The sequence below is a fragment of the Pituophis catenifer genome, unplaced genomic scaffold (genome assembly GCF_029215685.1).
Source record: "Pituophis catenifer annectens isolate HBS135680 unplaced genomic scaffold, rPitCat1.0.hap2 SCAF_1, whole genome shotgun sequence".
Classification (NCBI taxonomy): domain Eukaryota; kingdom Metazoa; phylum Chordata; class Lepidosauria; order Squamata; family Colubridae; genus Pituophis; species Pituophis catenifer.
The window spans coordinates 350,390,539-350,413,472 of NW_027256881.1; the positions used below are offsets into that span (position 1 = coordinate 350,390,539).

At 41.3% G+C, this 22,934-nt stretch overlaps 2 protein-coding genes across 2 annotated transcripts; both read left to right on the forward strand.

The window, feature by feature from the left end:
• Positions 1-1,706: 1,706 nt before the first annotated feature.
• LOC139312900 (vomeronasal type-2 receptor 26-like) lies at positions 1,707-5,757 on the forward strand (the record flags this gene model as incomplete). The annotated part of the gene is made up of 4 exons (XM_070938103.1): positions 1,707-1,751; positions 2,757-2,906; positions 3,600-3,654; positions 4,907-5,757. Coding segments are annotated over exons 1-4 (1,101 nt in total), but the record flags the coding sequence as incomplete, so codon positions are not given.
• Positions 5,758-17,086: 11,329 nt separating this feature from the next.
• Positions 17,087-21,083, forward strand: LOC139312906 (vomeronasal type-2 receptor 26-like). The gene is made up of 4 exons (XM_070938116.1): positions 17,087-17,131; positions 18,458-18,607; positions 19,195-19,324; positions 20,179-21,083. The coding sequence occupies exons 1-4, from the start codon at positions 17,087-17,089 to the stop codon at positions 21,081-21,083; spliced, it is 1,230 nt and encodes a 409-aa protein (XP_070794217.1).
• Positions 21,084-22,934: the final 1,851 nt, after the last annotated feature.

Genomic DNA, 22,934 nt, shown 5'->3' on the forward strand with positions numbered 1-22,934 from the left:
AATTACGGTGAAAGGGGAGCATTTGAAATGGATAACAGCCACTGCAGCAAAGTGAATATGGCAGGGATGATAGAGAGTATAAAACGGTCCATGATATTTATGGAATGCCTTGTCTCCTTTCTCAGAAAGACATCCAAGTTTAGCCAAAGGAAATCCTTTGGGGGAAAAAACTCAAACCCAATGAAATTTGGGAGTTTCTACCCTCAAAGGTCCCCCCCAAACAGTGAAGCAAATTCTATAGCCATGCACAAGCTTTCCTGTAACGTTCAGCAATGTTTTTCTCACTACAGAATCATCATCAGTTACTACCAGCAGTTCCTTGCATTGATGTTTGCTGTCTCCGAGGTCAATAAGGATTTTCTTCTGCTCCCCAACATCACCTTTGGCTTCCACATCTATGGCCATTTCCAGAGGGAGATATTTATTTCCTTAAACAGCCTCTCCATGCTCTCCTCACGAGGCCAAGTGGTTCCAGGGTACAAATGTGACCTGCAGGACACTCTGCTGTCCATCATTGGTGATCTCAGTGCCAAGTCCTCAAGGCTGATGGCCTCCATCTTCAGCATCTTTAAGGTCCCGCAGGTAAGAGAGCTCTCTTGGATCAAAAACACACATAGAAGCCAAAGATGAAACTAAACGTAGTTTTTTGTTGGGAGGCATATCATGAGCTTCTGACTCTTAGTTTATTCTTTATTAAAGGGTAGCCATAATTTTAGTGCCATTTATTCTCTGTATCAGATTATTGGTTTCTTCTCTTCTCTTCTGACAACCAATAAAAATGCCTAAGTAGGGAAGAAGATGAAGTTTGCCAGTCAAAGTGAGTCTGGAGGGCCATCAACCACACAATGGTCACGACTAAAGTCAGCATAAAACTTTTACTTTGTCTTTGAAAGATGAATCTCATTGTTTTCCAGCTCGGTGTTGGCTTTGAGTTCTCTCAGGGAGAGAGAAGAGTTTATCCTTCCTTCTTCCGGATGAATCCCAAGGAATCTCCTCAGTATGTGGGTTTAGTCCAGCTGCTCCTGCATTTCCAGTGGAACTGGGTTGGTCTTCTGGCCCCTCAAGATGACAGGGGAGAAAGTTTCATTTCAACTCTGACGCCAATGCTCCAGGAGAAGGAGATCTGCCTGGCTTTCACTCTAATGGTGGAATTGGATAATATTGAAATCATTCAGAACAAGATTGTTGTTAATTTCCGCACGTGGTCTAAAGCAGAAGTGTTTATTATGTTTGGAGACATAGTTGTTACGGGCACTATAATATGGGCGGCATATTTTTTTGAAAACTACAGGAAAGTATCATTTAGGAAAGTTTGTATCTTTACTTTCCATTGGAAACTTGGTGTGGGGGAACCTGAAAAAACATGGCAATTGCTAAAGCTTTTTCATGGGGCTTTGCATTTTAGAGACCACTCCGGGGATGTCTCTGAATTCAGCCACTTCCTCCTATCATTAGACCCCTTGAACCCCCAAGGAGATGTCTTTCTCCCTCCATGGTGGGAATTTGTCTTTGGCTGCAAGATCCATAAATCAGGAAAAATCCCTCCAAAGGGAGAAAAACAATGTACAGAAAAGGAGAATCTGCAGAAACTGCCCAATTACACTTTTGAAAAAAGAATGACAGGAGAAAGTTACAATATCTACAATGCTGTTTATGCTCTGGCACACGCTTTGCATGCAATGTATGGATCTAGAGTTCGACTGACCATGATGAGGCTTGGAAAGAGGATCTCAGATGTCCAGTCATGGCAGGTAATTCCAGTGGTTTTTGAATCAGTCCACAGAAACTTTAATTGGAAGCTTCCCATATGAATTTCTTCAGTTACTGATTCAATGTCTGCGTTCTCCCATACCAGTTCATCTGAGACCCTGCCCTTTTTTTAAGTTTACCTTTTCTTGTGCTACTCAGTTTGCTGTGTGAAAAGAGCTTCTGATTAAGAATGGATGGAAACTAACCCAGGAGAGAAGCAACCTAGAACTAAGGAGAAATTTCTTAAGGGGGGGTTTATCTTTAGAAGTCGTGGGTGCTCCATTGCTGGAGTCATTTAAGACAGGATAGCCACTTGTCTGAAACTGTAGAGGGTCTGTTGCTTGAACAGGGGGTTGGACTAGACGACCTCCAATGTCCCTTCCAATACTGTCATTCTGTTTCTATGACAACCACAGCACAGAGTAAGATTCAAAATGGTCCTAATGGGTTCCTGGTCTGAAATTCATTAGAGTTTTCTGCATCAAAGCCTAAAATGTTGGACCTCTGTGACTAGTGAAGTGTCCAACCAGGTCAGATGCTTCCTTCCACGTGGCCCAATTGATCAAACCTGGTTCCTGCCTTCTGCTGCCTTTGACAACAAGCCAGAGAAAACAAGTAGAATTTTCCGTGGTTCTCTTAGAAATGATTTATTCATTTCAAACATTCATTGATCAGTTAACAAGACCTTGGGCCAAAGTAACTATTTGAAAGTGCATGTAGCCAAGTATCACAAGAGGAAAATCCTAAAATTAAATTTAGACTGTGGAACTAAAATTATTGTGTTTCGGTGAAATACTAGTTCGAAACCATGCCCAATGATAAAGGGAAAACTTAGTTTCAGAGTTCAACACACTTGATTCCTCAGATCGCCACCAAGAGATGGAACTAGCTTCTTAAACATAAACCCATCTTCTCAAGGTGGCAATCATGTTGTGATAGAAACCACAATGTCTCATTTGTAGCTCAAGCCCACATACTCCTATTTCTAAAGGTCTCCTTTCTTTCAGATTCTTCCCTATTTGAGCAATGTGCAGTTCAACAACAGTGCTGGAGATGAAGTCTCCTTCTCAAAAGATGGACTGGGATCTGCTCGTTATGATCTTCTCAACTGGGTTCTCTTCCCCAATCGATCTTTTATCCCCATAAAAGTTGGGCAAGTAAATCCTGAGGCTTCCCCAGGCCAAGATTTCACCATTAACTCTGATGGAATCGTCTGGGGCACAAAGGTGATCTGAATGGAAATGTTATAAGTTGAGAGATAGATTCATTCTCTTCCTGATATGTTAGAACAATTTTCTAACTTGAAAAATAATCAATTGAGTTGGAAATCGTGGCAGTCATATGGTGATAAATCTGCTATGCAGGTAACACCTTTGAGGTCTGATTTGTGGCATTCCACAAAGGGTTAGGCTTGGGAGCAACATCTGCTTGAAACGCAGGATGCAATTACAGAAAGCAACAGTGATTTCCATGGATCATTTCCACTCAGTTGTATCCTCATGGTTCTTTCTTTTAGCAATGCTATGGTTCAGTCACAATCCTTCCTCTGCAGGCTGAGATCCCAGTTCCAATCTCCAAAATCCATGGGTGTCTCAGAAGTGCCACTGGCCTGAATCCCACAGGAGCTTTTCCATATTTCAGTAGAAAAGTTTTTCTTTGGAAGAGAATCTGAACATAGAAGTAGGAATAATGAAGGGGAATAGGAATGGAAAAAAGAATGAATGCAGCAGGTTGATTGTTTAAGTCATCTCAAGTGTTTCTCTTTTCTCTTTCAGAAGGTGCCCTTTGCCAGGTGTGGCATGAAGAGATGCCAGGCAGGAGAGAGGAGAAGAGTTCCAGAGGGCAAGCAGGTTTGCTGCTACCAATGTGACCCTTGTCCAGAAGGATCCATTTCTAATCAGACAGGTAGAATGTCAACGGTCCGACTAGCAAACCCAAAAAAAAGGAGACACTCTCAGGAACTTTGTAATCCCCAAAGCAAAACTTTATTGGATACACCATTTTGGTACTGAAGAATCAAAACCAGCTCTGGTTTTTCCCACACAAGGCCTACATGGTTAAACAATATCTTGTCCTTCTCTCCACCCCTGGCTGTTCACATTGTCCAATTATGAATTGTCCTTTTCTTTTAAGAACAGTTCGCTTCTTTGTCAGACACCTTCAGCAGTGGCCTTGGTAGGTTCTTGGCTCTCATTGTCTGTCTCTGGAGTGTCTACATTTTTTCTCACCCTTCCCTCCCAGTTCTTTGGCAAATTGAATAGTGATAAGACTCAAATGTTTCAAAAGAGGTTCAATCTTGATAAAGAGCAGACAACAAATGTAAATCTTCCAGGATCAAGGAAGACATTCATTAATTCAATTTCTTTTGTTATTGTGGTCATTTTTTATAAGATTGATATGCACTCACACTTTTCAATAGAACCTTTCAGTTTAAACATTTAAACTGCCCTGGCCACAGAGGCCACCTTTCCTGACCCTCAGCAAGGATAGTTTAAGGGCACAAATTATGAGTCCCCCAACATTCATTTCTGCTTCTACTTTCACATCTAATTGGGAAACCAACTTTCAGTCTTTTCCTGAGGAAGTGGGGCATGTGGTCCAAGTTTTTATTTGATCATTTAGAGTGAGCTTCTTCTGGCATCTGTATCAACCTCTGAGGAAATAGACCTGCCAGAGAAAGAGGAGATCCATCTATTCATGTCTCTTTGATAGAGCAGGAGGGAGACAAAAAAAGACTGAACGAACAGATTTAATGTACAAAGCAGAGACATTAAGACTATCAGGATAAGGGATAATGTACACACCAGCAAAACACCAGAATTCATGGATAACAGATCTGTCTCTCTTCTGTGGGTTCCATGAGAAAAATCAGGCAGCAATCTCAAACTGAAAGCCACATGACTCATGAAAGTGCACAGTGAATGGATAGCTGGAACTGAATAAATCCTTGTCTCTGGCTAATCTATCCCCAGGACCATCATAAATGAAGAATGATTTGCTCTTTTTGATGCCCCATAAATAACACAGGGGATTATTTCATCACTGCCTTGGTGGGTAGGTCACCAGCAGAAAGGCAACAAACCTATCACTTTTGCGGGAAAGATAATGTGCATGGTAATTGCTCAAGAAATCCTTAGACAAACACTTTTCATTTCAGATGCAGCTCACTGTGAACCCTGCCCAGAAGACCAATTTCCCAACAAGGACAAGGACCAATGCATTGCCAAGAAGATCCACTTCCTTGCCTATCAAGACACCCTCGGATACATCTTAGTTTTCCTTGTTCTTTTTCTCTCAGTGATGACATCTGCAGTCCTGCTTATTTTTTATAAACATCACAACACACCAATTGTCAAGGCCAACAACCGAGATCTCACTTACATCCTCCTGGTCTCCCTCCTGCTCTGCTTTCTCTGCTCCTTCCTCTTCATTGGTCAACCAGGGAAGATCACCTGTCTTTTCCAACAGTCTGCCTTTGCCATTCTCTTTGCCCTTGCGGTTTCCTCTGTTTTGGCAAAAACTGCCATGGTGATTCTGGCCTTCATGGCCACCAAGCCTGGAAACAGGTCAAGGAAACTCTTAGGAAAACCACTGACCAACTCCATTGTTTTAACCTGTCCCCTGGTCCAAATACTTCTTTGTGCCACCTGGCTGATAACCTCTCCCCCATTTCCCAACATGGACTTCCACTCCTTGTTTGGAGAGATCATCTTGGAATGTAAGGAAGGCTCAGCTGTAATGTTTTACACTGTCCTTGCCTATCTAGCTTTATTGGCCTTCATCAGTTTCACAGTGGCATTTCTAGCTAGGAAATTGCCTGACAGTTTTAATGAAGCCAAATTCATTACTTTTAGCATGCTGGTCTTTTGCAGTGTTTGGATCACTTTCCTCCCCACCTACCTGAGCACGAAAGGAAAGTCCATGGTGGCTGTGGAGATCTTCTCCATTTTGGCCTCTGGAGCTGCTCTCTTGGCTTGTATCTTTTTCCCCAAATGCTACATTATTCTACTGAGATCGGATCTGAATTGTAGAGAAAATATAGTAAGGAACAAGAGTTTCTAACTAATGCAAGGATTGGACTCATTTATATTTGTCTTTAAGGCATGTTTAGAATGTGATATTGTTTAAAAAAAATGTTGACAAGAAGGAGGAACTTGTCCATTAAAGAATTCCTTATCAAGTGCTGCAACTGGTTACAATTTAGCTATGATCAGGAACTATTATTCAGTCTTTGTATATCATGTTTTCAAAGTGTCATCAGTTATTTCCAATGCTCTGAATGGATGGAGATCTTGTTTATAAAGATGTGTTTATTATTACAAGGAGGGAGTTTTTCTCATTTTATTCCTTTTAATTTACTTAATTTAGTTAGTATTTTAATGGGATGGGTTCAATGTTTTTAAGGAAATATGGTTGTTTCCTTAGATATCTGAGGCTTTATAGAATTGCCTACCAATATTCAATTATTTTTGAAATGGCAAAGTTTAAATCCCCCTCACATCCTGATCTGATATAACGTATTTTCCGGCATATAAGACGACTTTTTAACACATGAAAATCTTCTCAAAAGTCGGGGGTTGTCTTATACGCCGGGTGTCGTTCTCCTGTAACCAGGCAGATCAGCCCAAAAGGCTCTGACGAGCCATAAATGGCTCTGGCGATCCCAGCTCTGGCGATCCCAGCTCTGACGATCCCAACTGAGTTCCCTGCAACTCAGCTGGGTTCGCCAGAACCATGTAAAAGAAAAAAAGTTTTTTGCCTTTCACATGGCTCTGGCGATCCCAGCTCTGATGATCCCAGCTCTGACAATCCCATCTGAGTTCCCTGCAACTCATCTGGGATCGCCAGAACCATGTAAAAGAAAAAAAGTTTTTTCCCTTTCACATGGCTCTGACGATCCAGCTCTGACGATCCCAGCTGAGTCCCCTGCAACTCAGCTGGGATCGCCAGAACCATGTAAAAGAAAAAAAGTTTTTTCCCTTTCACATGGCTCTGACGATCCAGCTCTGACGATCCCAGCTGAGTCCCCTGCAACTCAGCTGGGATCGCCAGAACCATGTAAAAGGAAAAAAGTTTTTTTCCTTTCACATGGCTCTGACGATCCAGCTCTGATGATCCTAGCTGAGTCCCCTGCAACTCAGCTGGGATTGCCAGGACCATGGCTCTGGCGATCCCAGCTCTGACGATCCCAGCTGAGTTGCCTGCAACTCACCTTGGATTGCCAAAGCCATGTAAAAGAAAAAAAGTTTTCCCCCTCCAGCTTGCTTACCTCAGGTGCTAGTCGCAACGCTTGCCTTGCTTCGCTTGCCTGAATCCATTACATCAGCAAGCAACTCCCTGCCTGAAATCAAGCAAGCAGGGATTGTGGACTTCAACTCCCAGAATTCCTCAGCCAGCAAACCAAAGCTGGCTGAGGAATTCTGGGAGTTGAAGTCTACAAGTCTTAAAGTTGCCAAGGTTGGAGACCCCTGTTCTATTGGGTAAGTTTTTTTCCCCTTTGGGAACTTTCAAAAAAATAGTCAATTGGGTTTTTTTTTAGTTGTTCTTTTTTAGACCTAGCCATTTAAAGTTTAGGAAGTTTTAAATTTAGCTTTCATATAAAAATAAAAATAAAATAAAATAAAATAATATTTGTGCAGCTTTCTGAGATTTAGTGTGTTTCTGTAGTGTTTCACTCTAACTACACAAACACACAAAATCTCACAAAGCTGTATGTGGAATTTTGTGTGTGTAAAGTGTGAAAGTTTTTTGGGGGGGCTTTTTGTGGCTGTGTGAGGTTCCTGCTTGTTGCAGGGGCCATTTTGGGTCTAGCACAGCTGCTTTTACATTGTGGGTGAGCCAGTTGTGTTGTGTGTGTGTAAAATGTGAAAGTTTTTTGGGGGGGCTTTTTGTGGCTGTGTGAGGTTCCTGCTTGTTGCAGGGGCCATTTTGGGTCTAGCACAGCTGCTTTTACATTGTGGGTGAGCCACTTGATGTTTTTTAATTTTTATTTGGTGTGCGTTGGAAGAGGGGTAGTCTTATACGGCGAGTATAGCCCAAACCCTACATTTTAACAGGAAAAGTTGGGGGTCGTCTTATACGCCCAGTCGTCTTATACGCCGGAAAATACGGTATTTCCTCATCAATGTCAGGCAGAATTTTCCTGAAATGGATGATCAAGGTATGTCATAACTGAATGCAGTGTGTTATCATCTCTTGTGACATTTCATCTCATGGGCTTCCTTGGTAAACCATGGTGCTCTACGAGATCAGTGTGCATAGACAGTCTGCACGGGAATAATTCAACTCATGCCTAGGATCACAATCTAATTTCCTTAATGCGTATATGTTTTTAGCATGGTCATCCAGGGTAGGACCGTAATCCCAGCTTCCTAACTAAAGTCAGGAGCCATCTGTCAATCACCCAGTCCTGTGACATGTAGTTATTTAAAAGCGATAACCAGTACCTTGAATGGTACCTTGGAGGAACCTGGGAGCCACTGCAGTTCAGGCAACAGAAGTCTAACATGGGTGGACCTAAAAGTGTCCAATATTGTGAGTACCTCTTCATTTTGGACCAGATGCAGAGATCAAGGGGTATTCAAGAATAGCCCTAATGCAAGAACATTGCAGCCTGAAACAGTAGAGAATATTCATAGCTCATCTTAGATTGTGGCAGTGGTTTGTTCTCCAATAAGATTTAATTACTAGTTTTCGATCCTGCATTTCATTCCACAGTGGCTTTCGGATGGAGGAGGCCCGAAGGATTAAGCAGTTGTAATAGTCACACAAACATTACAATTAGTTCTTGTTTAGCAATGATGATGAAAAAGTACTTTTGCAGCCTATCACATTGACAACATTTGGAGGTTTGTAAAGCATACAAAAACTGAAGTCATAATTCTTGCAACAGTTTCACTTAGCAAACACTTCCAGCATGATTTTGAAAGTAGCCACCAGCGATCCCATTTAATTATGGTCACTTAGAAAATGGCTCTTCTGTAATTGTGCCATACAGCCATTTGACAAAGTCATCCATTCTACGCCCCTTGTGTGGTCTATGTAGCATTGCAGAAAGCTTTGGAACTCCTGAGTCCTGTGGAGTTTCCACTCACAACAATGAAGTTTGGTCTACCGGTTGTGAGTGGCCAAGGGTCAGACACAATAGAGGGGCTGATGATGACAATGTTGATGTTAATAGATCAGATTGTTGTAGAGACCATTAGCACCCAATAAGCCTGTTTTCATTTGTATTTCCTGAAATCCTGACTGTCCGTGCTTGATGGTTGATGACATTAAAGACCACCAAGAGGTCATGTTGAGCCAGAATGGATGCACTGGTCTCATCCTGCTCCTTCCAAAGTTCATCTAAAAGTGCAACCCATGCCATTTCCATCCCATTAAAGGCCTGGATTTTCACAGAAATCAGGATTTATCAAAGTTCCACTAAAATTGTCCAGTATGGTAGGACCCAGCAATTGTTTCTTGAGTATTAGCCAAACCAAGTAATCCTTCATAGGTGGGTGAACACACCCATCTTTCCAGGATGAATTCATGCTGGGTATCTCTCACCTGTAGGTTTGTTCCCCATAATAGAAGACTTTCTGCCTCCACATTTCCATCACTCTTGCCTCTATCATCTCTGTTGCTCACATAGGTGCTGAGATTCTCCACAGTTCGATTTTGTTCTGTTTAACAAACTTAACCTATTGGAGGAATGGCAGAACCTAGGCATGCAGTCAAAAGAGCAATCAGCCTAGAGTGTCTACATAACCATAAATTAACTAAGTCCAATTCCTCATGAATTCCATTAACCCTTATCTAATACCAAGATAGTGCTAAACATTAGTTGAGAAAGTTCCTGTTTGGATTATTAGTAATTAATCAGTCTAGTTGGAAATTCATGTGTGATCCATATGTTTTGCACCTGACAGAACATTTACAAAGACCTAGCCGGCCAAAGTCAAGGCCATCGCCATTGAAACCAGTAATGGCCAGAGGGAGTGACTTCTACGACCCGTGAAATTGCTTTGTTGGGGAATGTGACTGATGATACACCTTGGAGGGAGGGGGAAACAGGGTCAGAGGCAAGGCGCGAATTGAGTGAAGTCAGAGTTTCAGCTTTGGAAGCCATATTAACCTCAGAAGCTTCCACACTGCCACCTTTTGCGCTTGGGAAAGTGGGAGGGCGGATTTGATAGACTGATTTTTGTTAAACATAATAGCATTCTTCTTTTTGGTCAAGGTCATGGTGCTTCTGCATCTGGAGGAGGAGTGGTTGCACAGGTGTCTTAAGTTGGGACAGGTGGTGACTGGGCCATGTGATGGACTGATGGATGCAGGGGCTGGATATGGGGTTTTGATTTATTGAAGGAAAACCCGGAACTCTCAGATTTGGCTTTTCCCAAATGTGCCAGTACACCTATTCCAATAAATGAAGATTTTGAGATGAAGATTGTCTTGGAGTTTTTAATTGGAGTTGGAACGTTCTGGAATGCTGACATTAAGTTGGATTCACTTGGTCAATGCTGACATGACACTCCAAATAAACAACTGGATTTTCCTTGAAATTTTGCTTGAGGCTCTTGCTTTTATTAGGGCATTGGTCAGAAACCTGATGGCCAATCTGTCAGACTAGCTGAAGAAGGGGGATCCCTTGGGTATTCTGGCATTGGGACAAAGTCCATACCACTTACTACCTTGAAAGGGTTTAGTCCCGTGCTACTGTGAACAGCATTATTGTACCTGACATTAGCGAATGGGAAGAGGTCTGCCCAATCGGACTGCTGATAGTTCACGTAACACCTCAGGTATTGTTCTACCATGGTGTTCAGTCTCTCTACTCTCCCATTGGTGCTTGGATGAAAGTCCAAGCTAAGGCCTTGGGATGACCCAATGGACCGCAGGAACTCCCTCCAGAATTTAGCCATGATCTGCACTGTGATTGACTTATTCTCCAAGCAGGCACACTTCTTTCTTGAGATAGGTACCATTCTGCTCCTTGAGCAGAAACTATTAGTTCAGGAAGATCCTAGAGTGAAGAAGAGTCCTAAGCATTACAGTTCAATGTCATGATGAACCAAAGATGAAAAATTCCACTTCTGAGAGGACCAATCATGCACAGCTGCCTGTTTTTGCTAGGATTCAAACTGAGACTGTTCCCTCCCATCCAACCTTCATGCACGAGGGCAAAACCTTGATAGCACCACTTCGTCAATCAGTGGTTGTACAACTGAATATTATCAGCATACAAATGTTACCTGACCTCAAACTGAAAAGGCTTTCCAGATGGATCCTGAAAGTCAATGGATTTGGCTCAGTCTCATTCCTGCAATCAACACTGAATGGAACCACCTTCAGGTGTACAAAAGACTCATCTAACATTATATAACCATCCTTTGTTATCCCAGTTTCTAATTTCATCCCCTGCCGTGTGGTTATTAAAAATCTGGTTATTCCATCCAAGCATTGGCATGACTCAGGGGTGAAATGCTCCCAGTTCGGGCTGGCTCAGGCGAGTAGGTAGCGATGGCGGCAGGCAGTTCGGAGAACTGGTAGCAAAAATCTCTTCTCCCCCCCCCCCTGTTCTATTGGGTAAGTTTTCTTCCCCTTTGGGAACTTTCAAAAAAATAGTCAATTGGGTTTTTTTTAAGTCATTCTATTTTTAGACCTAGCCATTTAAAGTTTAGGAAGTTTTAAATTTAGCTGCTTTTATATAAAAATAAAATAAAATAATATTTGTGCAGCTTTCTGAGATTTTGTGTGTTTCTGTAGTGTTTCACTCTAACTACACAAATACACAAAATCTCACAAAGCTGTATGTGGAATTGTGTGTGTGTAAAGTGTGAAAGTTGGTTTTTTGGGCTTTTTGTGGCTGTGTGAGGTTCCTGCTTGTTGCAGGGGCCATTTTGGGTCTAGCACAGCTGCTTTTACATTGTGGGTGAGCCAGTTGTGTTGTGTTGTGTTTTGTAGGTTAAAAAAGGGCAAAGAAGTAACACTGACTTGGCGACACCCACCTGACCAACAAGCCATGCCCACTAATTAAGCCATGCCCACAGAACCGGTAGCGAAAATTTTTAGATTTCACCCCTGGCATGACTGCTCACAATTACAAGGGTACAACTGATATTTATTTATTTATTTATGGAACTTGTATGCTGCCCTATCTCCAATGGACTCAGGGCGGCTCACAACAATTAAAACAAAGAAAACAAACCATTAAAACAAAAATCCAGGTTAAAATTAACAAAAATTCAATAAAACCCAGTTAAAATTCTATCAGTCCAGGGCGGTCAGGTGAAATAGCCACGTTTTCAGGCCACGGCGGAAAGATCGAAGGTCGGTGGCCACCCGGAGATCCAGAGGGAGTTGATTCCAAAGGGTGGTTGCGCGCACAGAGAAAGCTCTCTCCCTGGGGGTAGACAGCCAACACTGTCTGGCTGACGGCACCCTGACTATGCCCTCCTTGTGGGAACGCACAGGGCTATGGGAAGCTGTTGCTGGCTGCAGATGGTCCGCCAAATATCCCGGGCCTAAGCCATGAAGGGCTTTATAGGTAATCACCAGCACCTTGAATCTCATCTAGAGGGCAACCGGCAACCAATGCAAGTCACGCAGGAGAGGTGTACTGTGGGAGTGTCGAGACACTCCCATCACTACCTGCGCAGCCCATTCTGCACCAGCTGAAGCCTCCGAGTGGTCTTCAAGGGCAGCCGCATGTAGAGAGCATTGCAGTAGTCAATAAGGGAGGTGACAAGCGCATGAGTGACTGTGCCTAGGGCATCACGGTCCAAGTAGGGGCGCAACTGGCACACCAGGCGAACCTGGCCAAATGCCCCCCTAGCTGTAATGATAGCTGTATGCCACCAAACCCCATGACTCTCACACTAGGTGACCAACTATGGACCAGGCCAAACTCCATCTTGTGTGCAGGGGGTCAGTTTCATGGAGGTCAAATTCACAACTTCAGAATGACTCCATCTGCTTCGTGCATTACAAGAAACACAAACATGTTTTTCCATTCTGGTAAATGAGAAGCTATTGCTACATGGGTAGAACAATTGCTTTTCCTTGCAATTATCAGAAGTACAGTAATTCATAGTGTGTCCCCTGTGGATTTCTCAATACAAAATCTTACAAAATAAACCCTGCTTAAAAAAAATATCTCTGAGTTCTTCAGATGAAGACAGAAGATGTCACCTTAGGCTGCCTTGCAAAGAGCTAATTCCTGGGTTTCAGGAGACTTGAATGCCTTTGTTTCCTCTATGCTCATGGCCCAAACACAAGTAAGATGAAACATTGTTGCTATAAATTTATCCTGGTGCCATCCAGGTGACACAGGTGGTGTCTGGGGTACTCATGTTCCAGTGAGATTTCAGGAGCAACCTTCAAATGAGTTTCTGCACAAAGTTCCTTTTCTGTTCTAGGAGGGAAGAAGACAAGAAAGATGGGGCAGGAGTCATGCTACTGCTGATGCCCTTCCTGCTCCTATCTCCAACTTCTCTGAAAAGGCTGCAAACCGTATGTGTGTGAAGAAAGACTGGGCAGGAGTTATGCTACTTCTGATGCTGATGCTCTTCTGGCTCCTGGCTCCAACTACAGCAAAGAGGCTGCAAACCATGTGTGTGTTCAGGGATTATATCGAATTAGATGGAAGCTACTACAGGCCTGGTGATCTCATTATTGGTGGGAATTTGCCCTTGGGAATCATTAGCAAGCCTCCTGTCCTAGAGTTTAATAAAGTGAAGCTTGTTTTTAAAAAGGGGTAAGTTTCAGCTGAAGGGGAAACATGGAGATAAATTGTTTCTTTGCTTTACATTCAGGGACTTTTTTCAAAAAATCCTTCTGGTGTTTTGAACTGTTCTGGTGTAGTGCATATTTTGTGCTTTTCTCGATAAATCAGGAAGCTCTTCAAATAGGCTGGAATTCTCAATCTCCTCATCAGATAGATGATAAAGAAGAAAAATAAAAATGGAAGCTGTGCTGGCCTAGTGAAGAAGTCAAATTATAATATTAATCTGACCAGTAATTTCTAGCAGAAAATTCAAATAAAAGCTCAACACGCTTCAAATGTTCAGGAGTTACAAAAATCCCTCTCATCATTGGAATCATCATTGCTCATGTCTAATGGCCTGCAGTAAATCTCTGAGGTGACCCTCACTGCAGTCCTGTGCTCAGCAATTTTTACCACACCTGAAGAAGCTGCTCCAAGAGGGACCTTAAATAATGATGGTGAAAGGGGAGAAGTTGGAAAGGATTACAGCCACTAAAGCAAAATGAATATGGCAGATGATAGAGAGTATAAAGCAGTCCAGGATATCTATGGAAAAGCTTGTCTCCTTTCTCACAAAGTCACCCAAGTTTAGCCAAGGGAAATCCTTTGGGGAAAAAAAAACCGAACCCAATGAATTTGGGAGTTTCTGCCTTCAAATGTCCCCCCCAAACAGTGAAGCAAATTCTACAGCCATGCACAAGCTTTCCAGTAATGTTCTCCAATGTTTGTCTCACTACAGATACACCACCAGTAACTACCAGCAGTTCCTTGCATTGATGTTTGCTGTCTCTGAGGTCAATAAGGATTTTCTTCTGCTTCCCAACATCACCCTTGGCTTCCACATCTATGCACATTTCCAGAGGGAGATTTCCTTAAACAGCCTCTCCATACTCTCCTCACGAGGCCAAGTGATTCCAGGGTACAAATGTGACTTGCAGGACACTCTGCTCTCCGTCATTGGTGGTCTCAGTGCCAAGACTTCAATGGAGATGGCCTCCATCTTCAGCATCTTTAAGGTCCCACAGGTAAGAGAACTCTCTTGGATACAGTATGGAATAGACAAAGATCAAAACACACACAGAAGCCAAAGATGAAACTAAAGGTAGGTGGGGTTTTTTTTTTTTAGAGGGGGCATATAATGAGCTTGTGACCCTTAGATTACTCTTTATTAAAGGGTAGACATCATTTTAGTGCCATTCATTCTCTGTATCAGGTTGTTGGTTTCTTCTCTTCTCTTCTGACATACCACAACCAATAAAAATGGCTAAGAAGGGAAGAAGATGAAGTTTTCCAGTCAAAGTGAGTCAATCTGAGGGCCATTAACCACACAATGGGAACTACTAAAGTCAACATAAAACTTTTACTTTGTCTTTGAAAAAAGAAACTCTTTGTAATCAAGGGATGGATATTGCATGGTGGCCACATATGCAGATACAATCTCGTTAAGAGAAAGATCTTATGGTTCTATGGTTTTAACAAAGAATTAACAGAATTGGACCAGATATTAAACTGGAATGGATGAAAAACTGATAAAGAAAATATATTATTACGTATTGGTATTAAACTTAAAAGTGAGCAGGTAAAGGAGACAATAATTGTCTGGGCTAAAAATTTTGGATATGCAATAGAATTAGATAAATGGCAGAAACTGTGGGATAGAAATGATCAATTGACTATGTCACATTTCGCACCGGCAAGACTGGCAAAAATGTTTAAAGATAGATCCGCTAAATGTTGGAAGTGCAATCAAACACCTGATTCATATTACCATATGTGGTGGACCTCCCCAAAAGTTAAACAATATTGGACAAAAGTACATACTTGGTTGGAAAAAATGATAAAAGAACACATAGACTTGAAACCAGAGATATTTTTATTGGGCATTTTACTGGAAAAAATATGATAAAAGGACTATATATTTAATTTTACAAGTACTAACCACAGCCAGAATTGTACTTGCACAACAATGGAAAAATGATGAGATCTTGACAGATGAGAGTGTAATTAAGAAAATATTAGAATGTGCAGAAATGGATAGACTAACACTTACTATTAAGGATAAAGAGGAAATTGAGAAAACCTGAGAAAATTAGTAAAGAAAATGATTATTCATGTAATAACTGCAGCGAGAATTGTATTTGCACAAAATTGGAAAGCAGAAAAAACCTCTATAGAGGGAGAGGTAATTAAGAAAATATTAGAATGTGCAAAAATGAATAAATTAACATTAACAATTAAAGGGAAGGAAGAATCAGAATATTACAACATTATGGGGTCAATTTTATTATTGGATAGAAAATGAATATGGACAAAAAGCGGTGCAAAATTAAATAAATCTGGAAGAAAAATGTTTTAACAGGAGATATATTAAATTGAAATGTAAAAGCAAATTTTGTGTCATTATGATGACACAAAATTTGTGCCCAGATGACACACTGAATGATCAATGATGTAATGTTTGTTTTTAAAAAAATAAAATAAAGAAGAAACTGAATATTTTTTGATATGGGACTTCTTCTATCAATGGTTAGACATAAAAGGGGGAAATGTTAAAACGGAGATACTTTAACGGAGTTAAAGTAGATAAGGTTAAATATTATTGTTATTATATTATCAACATTATTGTGATGAATACTATTGTAAACATTTGGATTATGACTGCTTAAAAAACAATTGTACCCAGATTACACACTGTTGATGGAAATTGAATTTGTATATGTTCTAGAAATAAAATAAATAAAACATGGGGGGAAAAAACATAAAACTTTTACTTTGTCTTTGAAAAAAGAATCTCTTTTTCTCCAGCTCAGTGTTGGCTTTGAGTTCTCTCAGGGAGAGAGAAGAATTTATCCTTCCTTCTTCCAGATTAATCCCAGGGAATCTCATCTGTATGTGGGTCTAGTCCAACTACTCCTGTATTTCCAGTGGAACTGGGTTGGGCTTCTGGCCCCTGAAGATGACAGAGGAGAACGTTTCATCTCAACTCTGACACCAATGCTCCAGGAGAAGGAGATCTGCCTGGCCTTCACTGAAATGTTGAAATTGGATAATATTAAGATTACAGTGGAAAAGTTTGTTCTCAATATCTTTACGTGGTCTAAATCAGAAGTGTTCGTTCTCTTTGGAGACTCCATAGTTAGTTCCAGTGTAACAGTGGCGGGAATTTATTATGAAACATCATTTAGGAAAGTTTGTATCTTCACTTCCCATTGGAAACCTGGCATGGTAGAATCTCAAGACACATTGCAATATATGAAGCCTTTCCATGGGGCCTTGCATTTGAGGGACCACTCTGGAGATGTCTCAGAATTCAGCCATTTCCTCCTGTCTTTAGACCCCTTGAACCCCCAAGGAAATGTATTTCTCCCTAGATGGTGGGAATTTGTCTTTCGTTGCAAACTCCACAAACCAGGCAAGATCTCTCCAAAGGGGGAAAAACAATGTACAGGAAAGGAGAATGTGCAGAATCTGCCCAATTACACTTTTGAAACAAGCATGACAGGTGAAAGTTACAATATCTACAATGCCATTTATGCTGTGGCACAGGCTTTACATGCAATGTATGGACCCAGAGCCCAAACGACCATGATGAGATTTGGAAAGAGGATCTCCAATGTCCAGTCATGGGAGGTAATTTCTGTAGCTTGTGAGTCAGTCCAAAGATGCTTCGAGAGGAAGCTCCTCATATGAGTTTCTTCAGTTACTGATTAATAACTCCCATATCAATCCATCTCAAAGCATATCAAAACAGCAATTATTAAAAACAGTTAAGAACAATATTTTTTTTATTAAAGTCTTGAATGAACTGTTGAACGTCAACAGTTGCCCAAGTTCCATGGAGGAAGTGTCAGCCCAAGGCTAGATAGAAATCTGTGTCTGTTTGTTGTGAAATCTTAGCAGGCATCAATGCAGAACACTCTCAATTTTGCTCAGAATGTGCTCCGAAACCAACTCGTAATAATACACTCAATTTGTTTTAACCTTGGTTTATGTTTCCATGGCTTTGTATCCTGTGTGACCCTGCCCTTTTTGTTTAGTTTACCGTTTGTTGCACTACTCAGCTTGCTGTGTGAAAACAGCTTCTGTTCAACAATGGATGGAAACTAACGAAGGAGAGAAGCAGCCTAGAACCAAGGAGAAATTTCTTAACATTGAAAACAACCAGGGCTATGGCTTGTCTTTGGAAGTCATGGCTGCCCCATTGCTGGAGGCATTTCAGAAGAGACAGGACAGCCACTTGTCTGAAATGGTAGATGGTCTCTTGCTTGAGCAGAGGTTTGGAGTAGAAGACCTCCAAGGTGCCTTCCCACTCTGTTGTTCTATGTTTCTAAATCAACCACAGCAAACAGCAGGATTCAAAGTGATCCTAATGGGCTCCTGGTCTGAAATTCATCAGAATTTCCTGCATCAAAGGCTAAATGGTGGACCTCTCCAAACAGTGAAGTGACCAGCCAGGAAAGGTGCTTCCTTCTACATGGTCTCACTTGGTCAGAATGCACCTGGTTCCTGCATTCTGCTGCCTTTGACTAAGAGCTAGAGAAAGTCAATGGAATTTTCCATGGTTGTAATAGAAATTATTCATTTCTAAAATTCGTTTGTCAATTAACAAGACTTTGGGCCAGAGTAACTATTTGAAATGGCAGGTAGCCAAGAATCACAATAGGAAAACCCTATAATTAAGTTGTGATCTGGAACTAAAATTTTGGTATGTCTTGTATTTTGATGAACTGGAGTTGGAAACCATGCCCAGTAATAAAGAGAAACTTTTATAGTTTCAGAGTTAAATATTTGGTGTTACTCCTGATTCTTCAGATCTTCACCAAGAGAACTTCTCTAGCTTCTCAGACAGAAAACCCATCTTCTCAAGATGGCCATCAAGTTATGATAGAAGACATGATGTCTCATTTGTACCTCCAGACCAAATACTCCAATTTCTGAAAGTCTCCTTTCTTTCAGATTCTTCCCTATTTGAGGAATGTGCAGTTCAACAACAGTGCTGGAGATGAAGTCTACTTCTCAGAAGATGGACTGGGATCTGATCATTATGATATTCTCAACTGGGTTCTCTTCCCCAATCGATCGTTTGTCCCCATGAAAGTTGGGCAAGTAAATCCTGAGGCTCCCCCAGGCCAGGATTTTACCATTAACTCTAATGGAATTGTCTGGGCCACAAAGGTGAACTGGAAGGAAATGTTGTAAACTCAGGGAAAGATTCATTCTCTTCCTGAGATGCAGAACATCTTTCCAAATGGAAAAATAATCAATTGAGTTAGAAATCATGGCAGTCATTTGGTGGAAAATCTGCTTTGCATGTAACACCTTTGAAGTCTGATTTCTGTCATTCCACAAGGGGTTAGGCTTGGGAGCAACATCTGCTTGAAATACAGGATGCAATTACAGCAAGCAACAGTGATTTCCATGGACCATTGTCACTCATGGTTGTTTCTTTTAGAAATTCTGTGGTTCAGTCACAATCCTTCCTCTGCAGAATGAAACCCCAGTTCTAATCTCCCCCATCCATGGGTGTGTCAGTAATGGCAGTGGCCTGAATCCCACAGGAGCTGTTCCATATTTTTGATAGACCATGCCAATGTATCTCTTTAGAAGAGAATCTGAACATAGAAGTAGGAATGAGGAAAAGAATGAATGCAGCAGATTCATTGCTTAAATAATTTCAAATGCTGATCTTTTAGACAATCCCCATTGCCAGGTGTGGCATGAAGAGGTGCCATGCAGGAGAGAGGAGAAGAGTTCCAGAGGGCAAGCAGGTTTGCTGCTACTGGTGTGAGGCTTGTCCAGAAGGGACCTTTTCCAATCAGACAGGTAGACAAGACTTCAAATGTTAATCTTTCAGGATCAAATAAGACATTTATTAAGTCATTTTTTGTTATTGTGTCATTTTTGATAAGATTGACATAAAATCATATCTTTCAGCAAAACCTTTCAGTTTACAGGTCTAAACTACCCCGGCCACCGAGGCACCTTTCCTGATACTCAGCAGTTCCATGCAGGATAGCTTTTGGGCAGAATTTATGAATCTCCAACTAGGATTTCCACTGCTACTCTAACATCCAATTGGAAAACCGCCTTCCAATCTATCCTGAGGAAGTGGGCTGTGTGGTCCAAGCTTTAATTTTTATTATTCAGAATATGCTCCTTCCATCAGCACTATCACCTTCTGAGGAATAGACCTGCCAGGGAAAGAGGACATTCATCTATCTATGTCTCTGATAGAGCAGGAGGGAGCAGAAAAAGTCTGAATGAACAGATTTGAAGTACAAAGCAGAGAGGTTAAGACAGGGCTAATGTACTCACAAACAAAATGGCAGCATTCCAGAATAACAGATCTGTCTGTCTTCTGTGGGTTCCATTAGAAAATAGGAGAAAAAACAGGCAGGAATCTCAAACTGAAAGCCTCATCAGTCATGGAAGTGCACAGTGAATATATAGCTGGACCTGAACAAATCGTTGTCTCTGGCTAATCTATCCCCAGGATCATCATAAATGGAGGATGATTTGCCCTTTTTGATGCCCCATAAATTGTACAGGGAGACCTTTCATCACTCCCTTTGTAGACAGGCCAACAGCAGAAAGAGGAAATCATATCACCTCTGTAGGAGGGATAATGCATATGGCAGATACCCCTGAAATTCTTAGCCAAACACTCTTGATTTCAGATGCAGCTCACTGTGAACCCTGCCCAGAAGACCAATTTCCCAACAAGGACAAGGACCACTGCATTGCCAAGAAGATCCACTTCCTTGCCTATCAAGACACCCTGGGATACATTTTAGTTTTTCTTGCTCTTTTTCTCTCTGTGATCACTTCTGCAGTCCTGGTGATTTTCCATAAACATCATGACACACCGATTGTCAAGGCCAACAACAGAGATCTCACCTACATCCTCTTGGCATCCCTCCTGCTCTGCTTCCTCTGCTCTTTCCTCTTCATTGGTCAACCTGGGAAGATCATCTGTCTCTTCCAACAATCTGCCTTTGCCATTCTCTTTTCCCTGGCAGTTTCCTCTGTGTTGGCAAAGACTGTCATGGTGGTTCTGGCCTTCATGGCCACCAAACCAGGGAACAAGACAAGGAAACTCTTAGGAAAACCACTGACCAACTCCATTGTCATAGCCTGTCCCCTGGTCCAAGCAGTACTTTGTGCCACCTGGCTGGGAACCTCTCCCCCATTTCTTAGCTTGGATTTCCACTCCTTGTTTGGAGAGATTATCTTGGAATGCAAGGAAGGTTCAACTTTAATGTTTTACATGGTCCTCACCTACCTAGCTTTTTTGGCCCTCATCAGTTTCACAGTGGCATTTCTAGCTAGGAAATTGCCTGATAGTTTTAATGAAGCCAAGTTCATTACTTTTAGCATGCTGGTCTTTTGTAGTGTTTGGATCACTTTCCTCCCCACCTACCTGAGCACCAAAGGGAAGTCCATGGTGGCCGTGGAGATCTTCTCCATTTTGGCCTCTGGAGCTGCTCTCTTGGCTTGTATCTTTTTCCCCAAATGCTACATTATTCTACTGAGGCCAGATCTGAATTGTAGAGAAAATATAGTAAGAAACAAGAATTTCTAAGTAATGCAAAGATTGGCCTCATTTATATTTGTCTTTCAGACATATTTAGAATCTGATTTTTTTTTTAAAAAAAAAAAGGTTGACAAGAAGGAGGAACTTATCCATTAAAGAATTCCTTATCAAGTTCTACAACTGGTTACATGTCAGGTCTTCATAGATCTCTATCGGGAAACTACCATTCTGTCGGGAGGGGGAGGCTTGTGTGAGATTCCTTGAGCAGGGTTTCATTTACTTTGCTTTGCTGTACCTTGTGGGAAACAGGGAGGGGGAAAGAAATTCACTTTGAGCCATCTGCTTTATCTCACCACTAGAGAAAGTGAAATTGAAGCACCTGGGAATTTACAGTTATCACCATCTCTACTTGAGGTTCTCAAAATGTCTTCGCACTTTGGGATTGGCTCAATGTTGAAGTGGACATTGGGAGGGGCTTTGCTTGTAGCACCTTAGCCTAACACTTTGAGTGGGAAACTTCAGTTCCTGCCTATATCTCCTTTGCTATCACCGTCTTTCAATAAAAGTTCCCTTTCAAATGATAATTGTTTCAAGAGTTCTGTTTTCTTGAAAAGACTGGCGAGGCAGGACCTTACATTACAATTTACCTGTGGTTAGCAACGATCCTCCAGTCTTTGTTTATCATGTTTTCAAAATGTCCTCAGTGATGTCCAGAGCCCTGATTTGATGGGAAGCTTGTTCATAAAGATGCGTTTATTATTACAAGGAGAGAATTTTCTCATTTTATTCCTTTTAATTTAGTTCATTTTTTAGTTAGTATTTTAAAGGGATGTGTTCAGTGTTAGTGTTTTTAAGCAAATATGGTTGTTTCCTTAGATATCTGAGGCATTATAGAATTACCTACCACTATTCAATGATTTTTGAAATGGTGGAATTTAAATCTCTCACACATCCAGATCTGATAAACTTCCTTGTCAATGTCAGGCAGAATTTTCCTGAGATGGATGAACAAAGTATGTGATAAATATGCAGTATATTAATGTAAGTTAGGAGGCATCTGTCAATCACCCAGTCCTGTGACATGCAGTTATTTAAAAATGATAACCGGCACCTTGAATGGTGCCTTGGAGGAAACTGGAGGCCACTGCAAGTTATGCAACAGAAGTCTGAAATGAGTGAATCTAGAAGGGTCCAATATTGTGGGCTTCATTTTGGACCAGCTGCAGTTTTCAAGGAGTCTTCAAGGGTAGTGGAGTTTAAATCTCTCTCACATCCAGATCTGCTATACTTCCTTGTCAATGTCAGGCAGAATTTTCCTGAGATGGATGAGCAAAGTATGTCATAACTGTTTGCATTAATAATCTCTCATGATATTTCGTCTCTTGGACATCCTTGGTGAACGAAGGTGGTCTATGAGATCTTTGTGCACAGGGAGTCTGCAGAGGAATAATTTGACCCAGGATCACAACCAAATTTTCTTAATGGGTATATGTTACTAGCAATGCAATCCAGAGCATGAGAGTCATCTCAGTTTATTTATTTATTTATTTATTTATTTATTTATTTATTTATTTATTTATTTATTTATTTATTTATTTATTTATTTATTTATTTTTATATGCCACCCTTCTCTGGAGACTCAGGGCAGCTTACAATGCGTTAAGCAACAGCCTTCATACTTTTGTATATTTTATAGAAAGTCAGCTTATTGCCCCCACAAACTGGTCCTCATTTTACCCACCTTAGAAAGGATGGAAGGCTGAGTCGACCTTGAGCCTGGTGAGAATTAATGTAAGTCAGGAGGCATCTGTCAATCACCCAGTCCTGTGACATGTAGTTATTTAAAGGTGATAACCAGCACCTTGAATGGTGCCTTGGAGGAAACTGGGGGCCACTGCA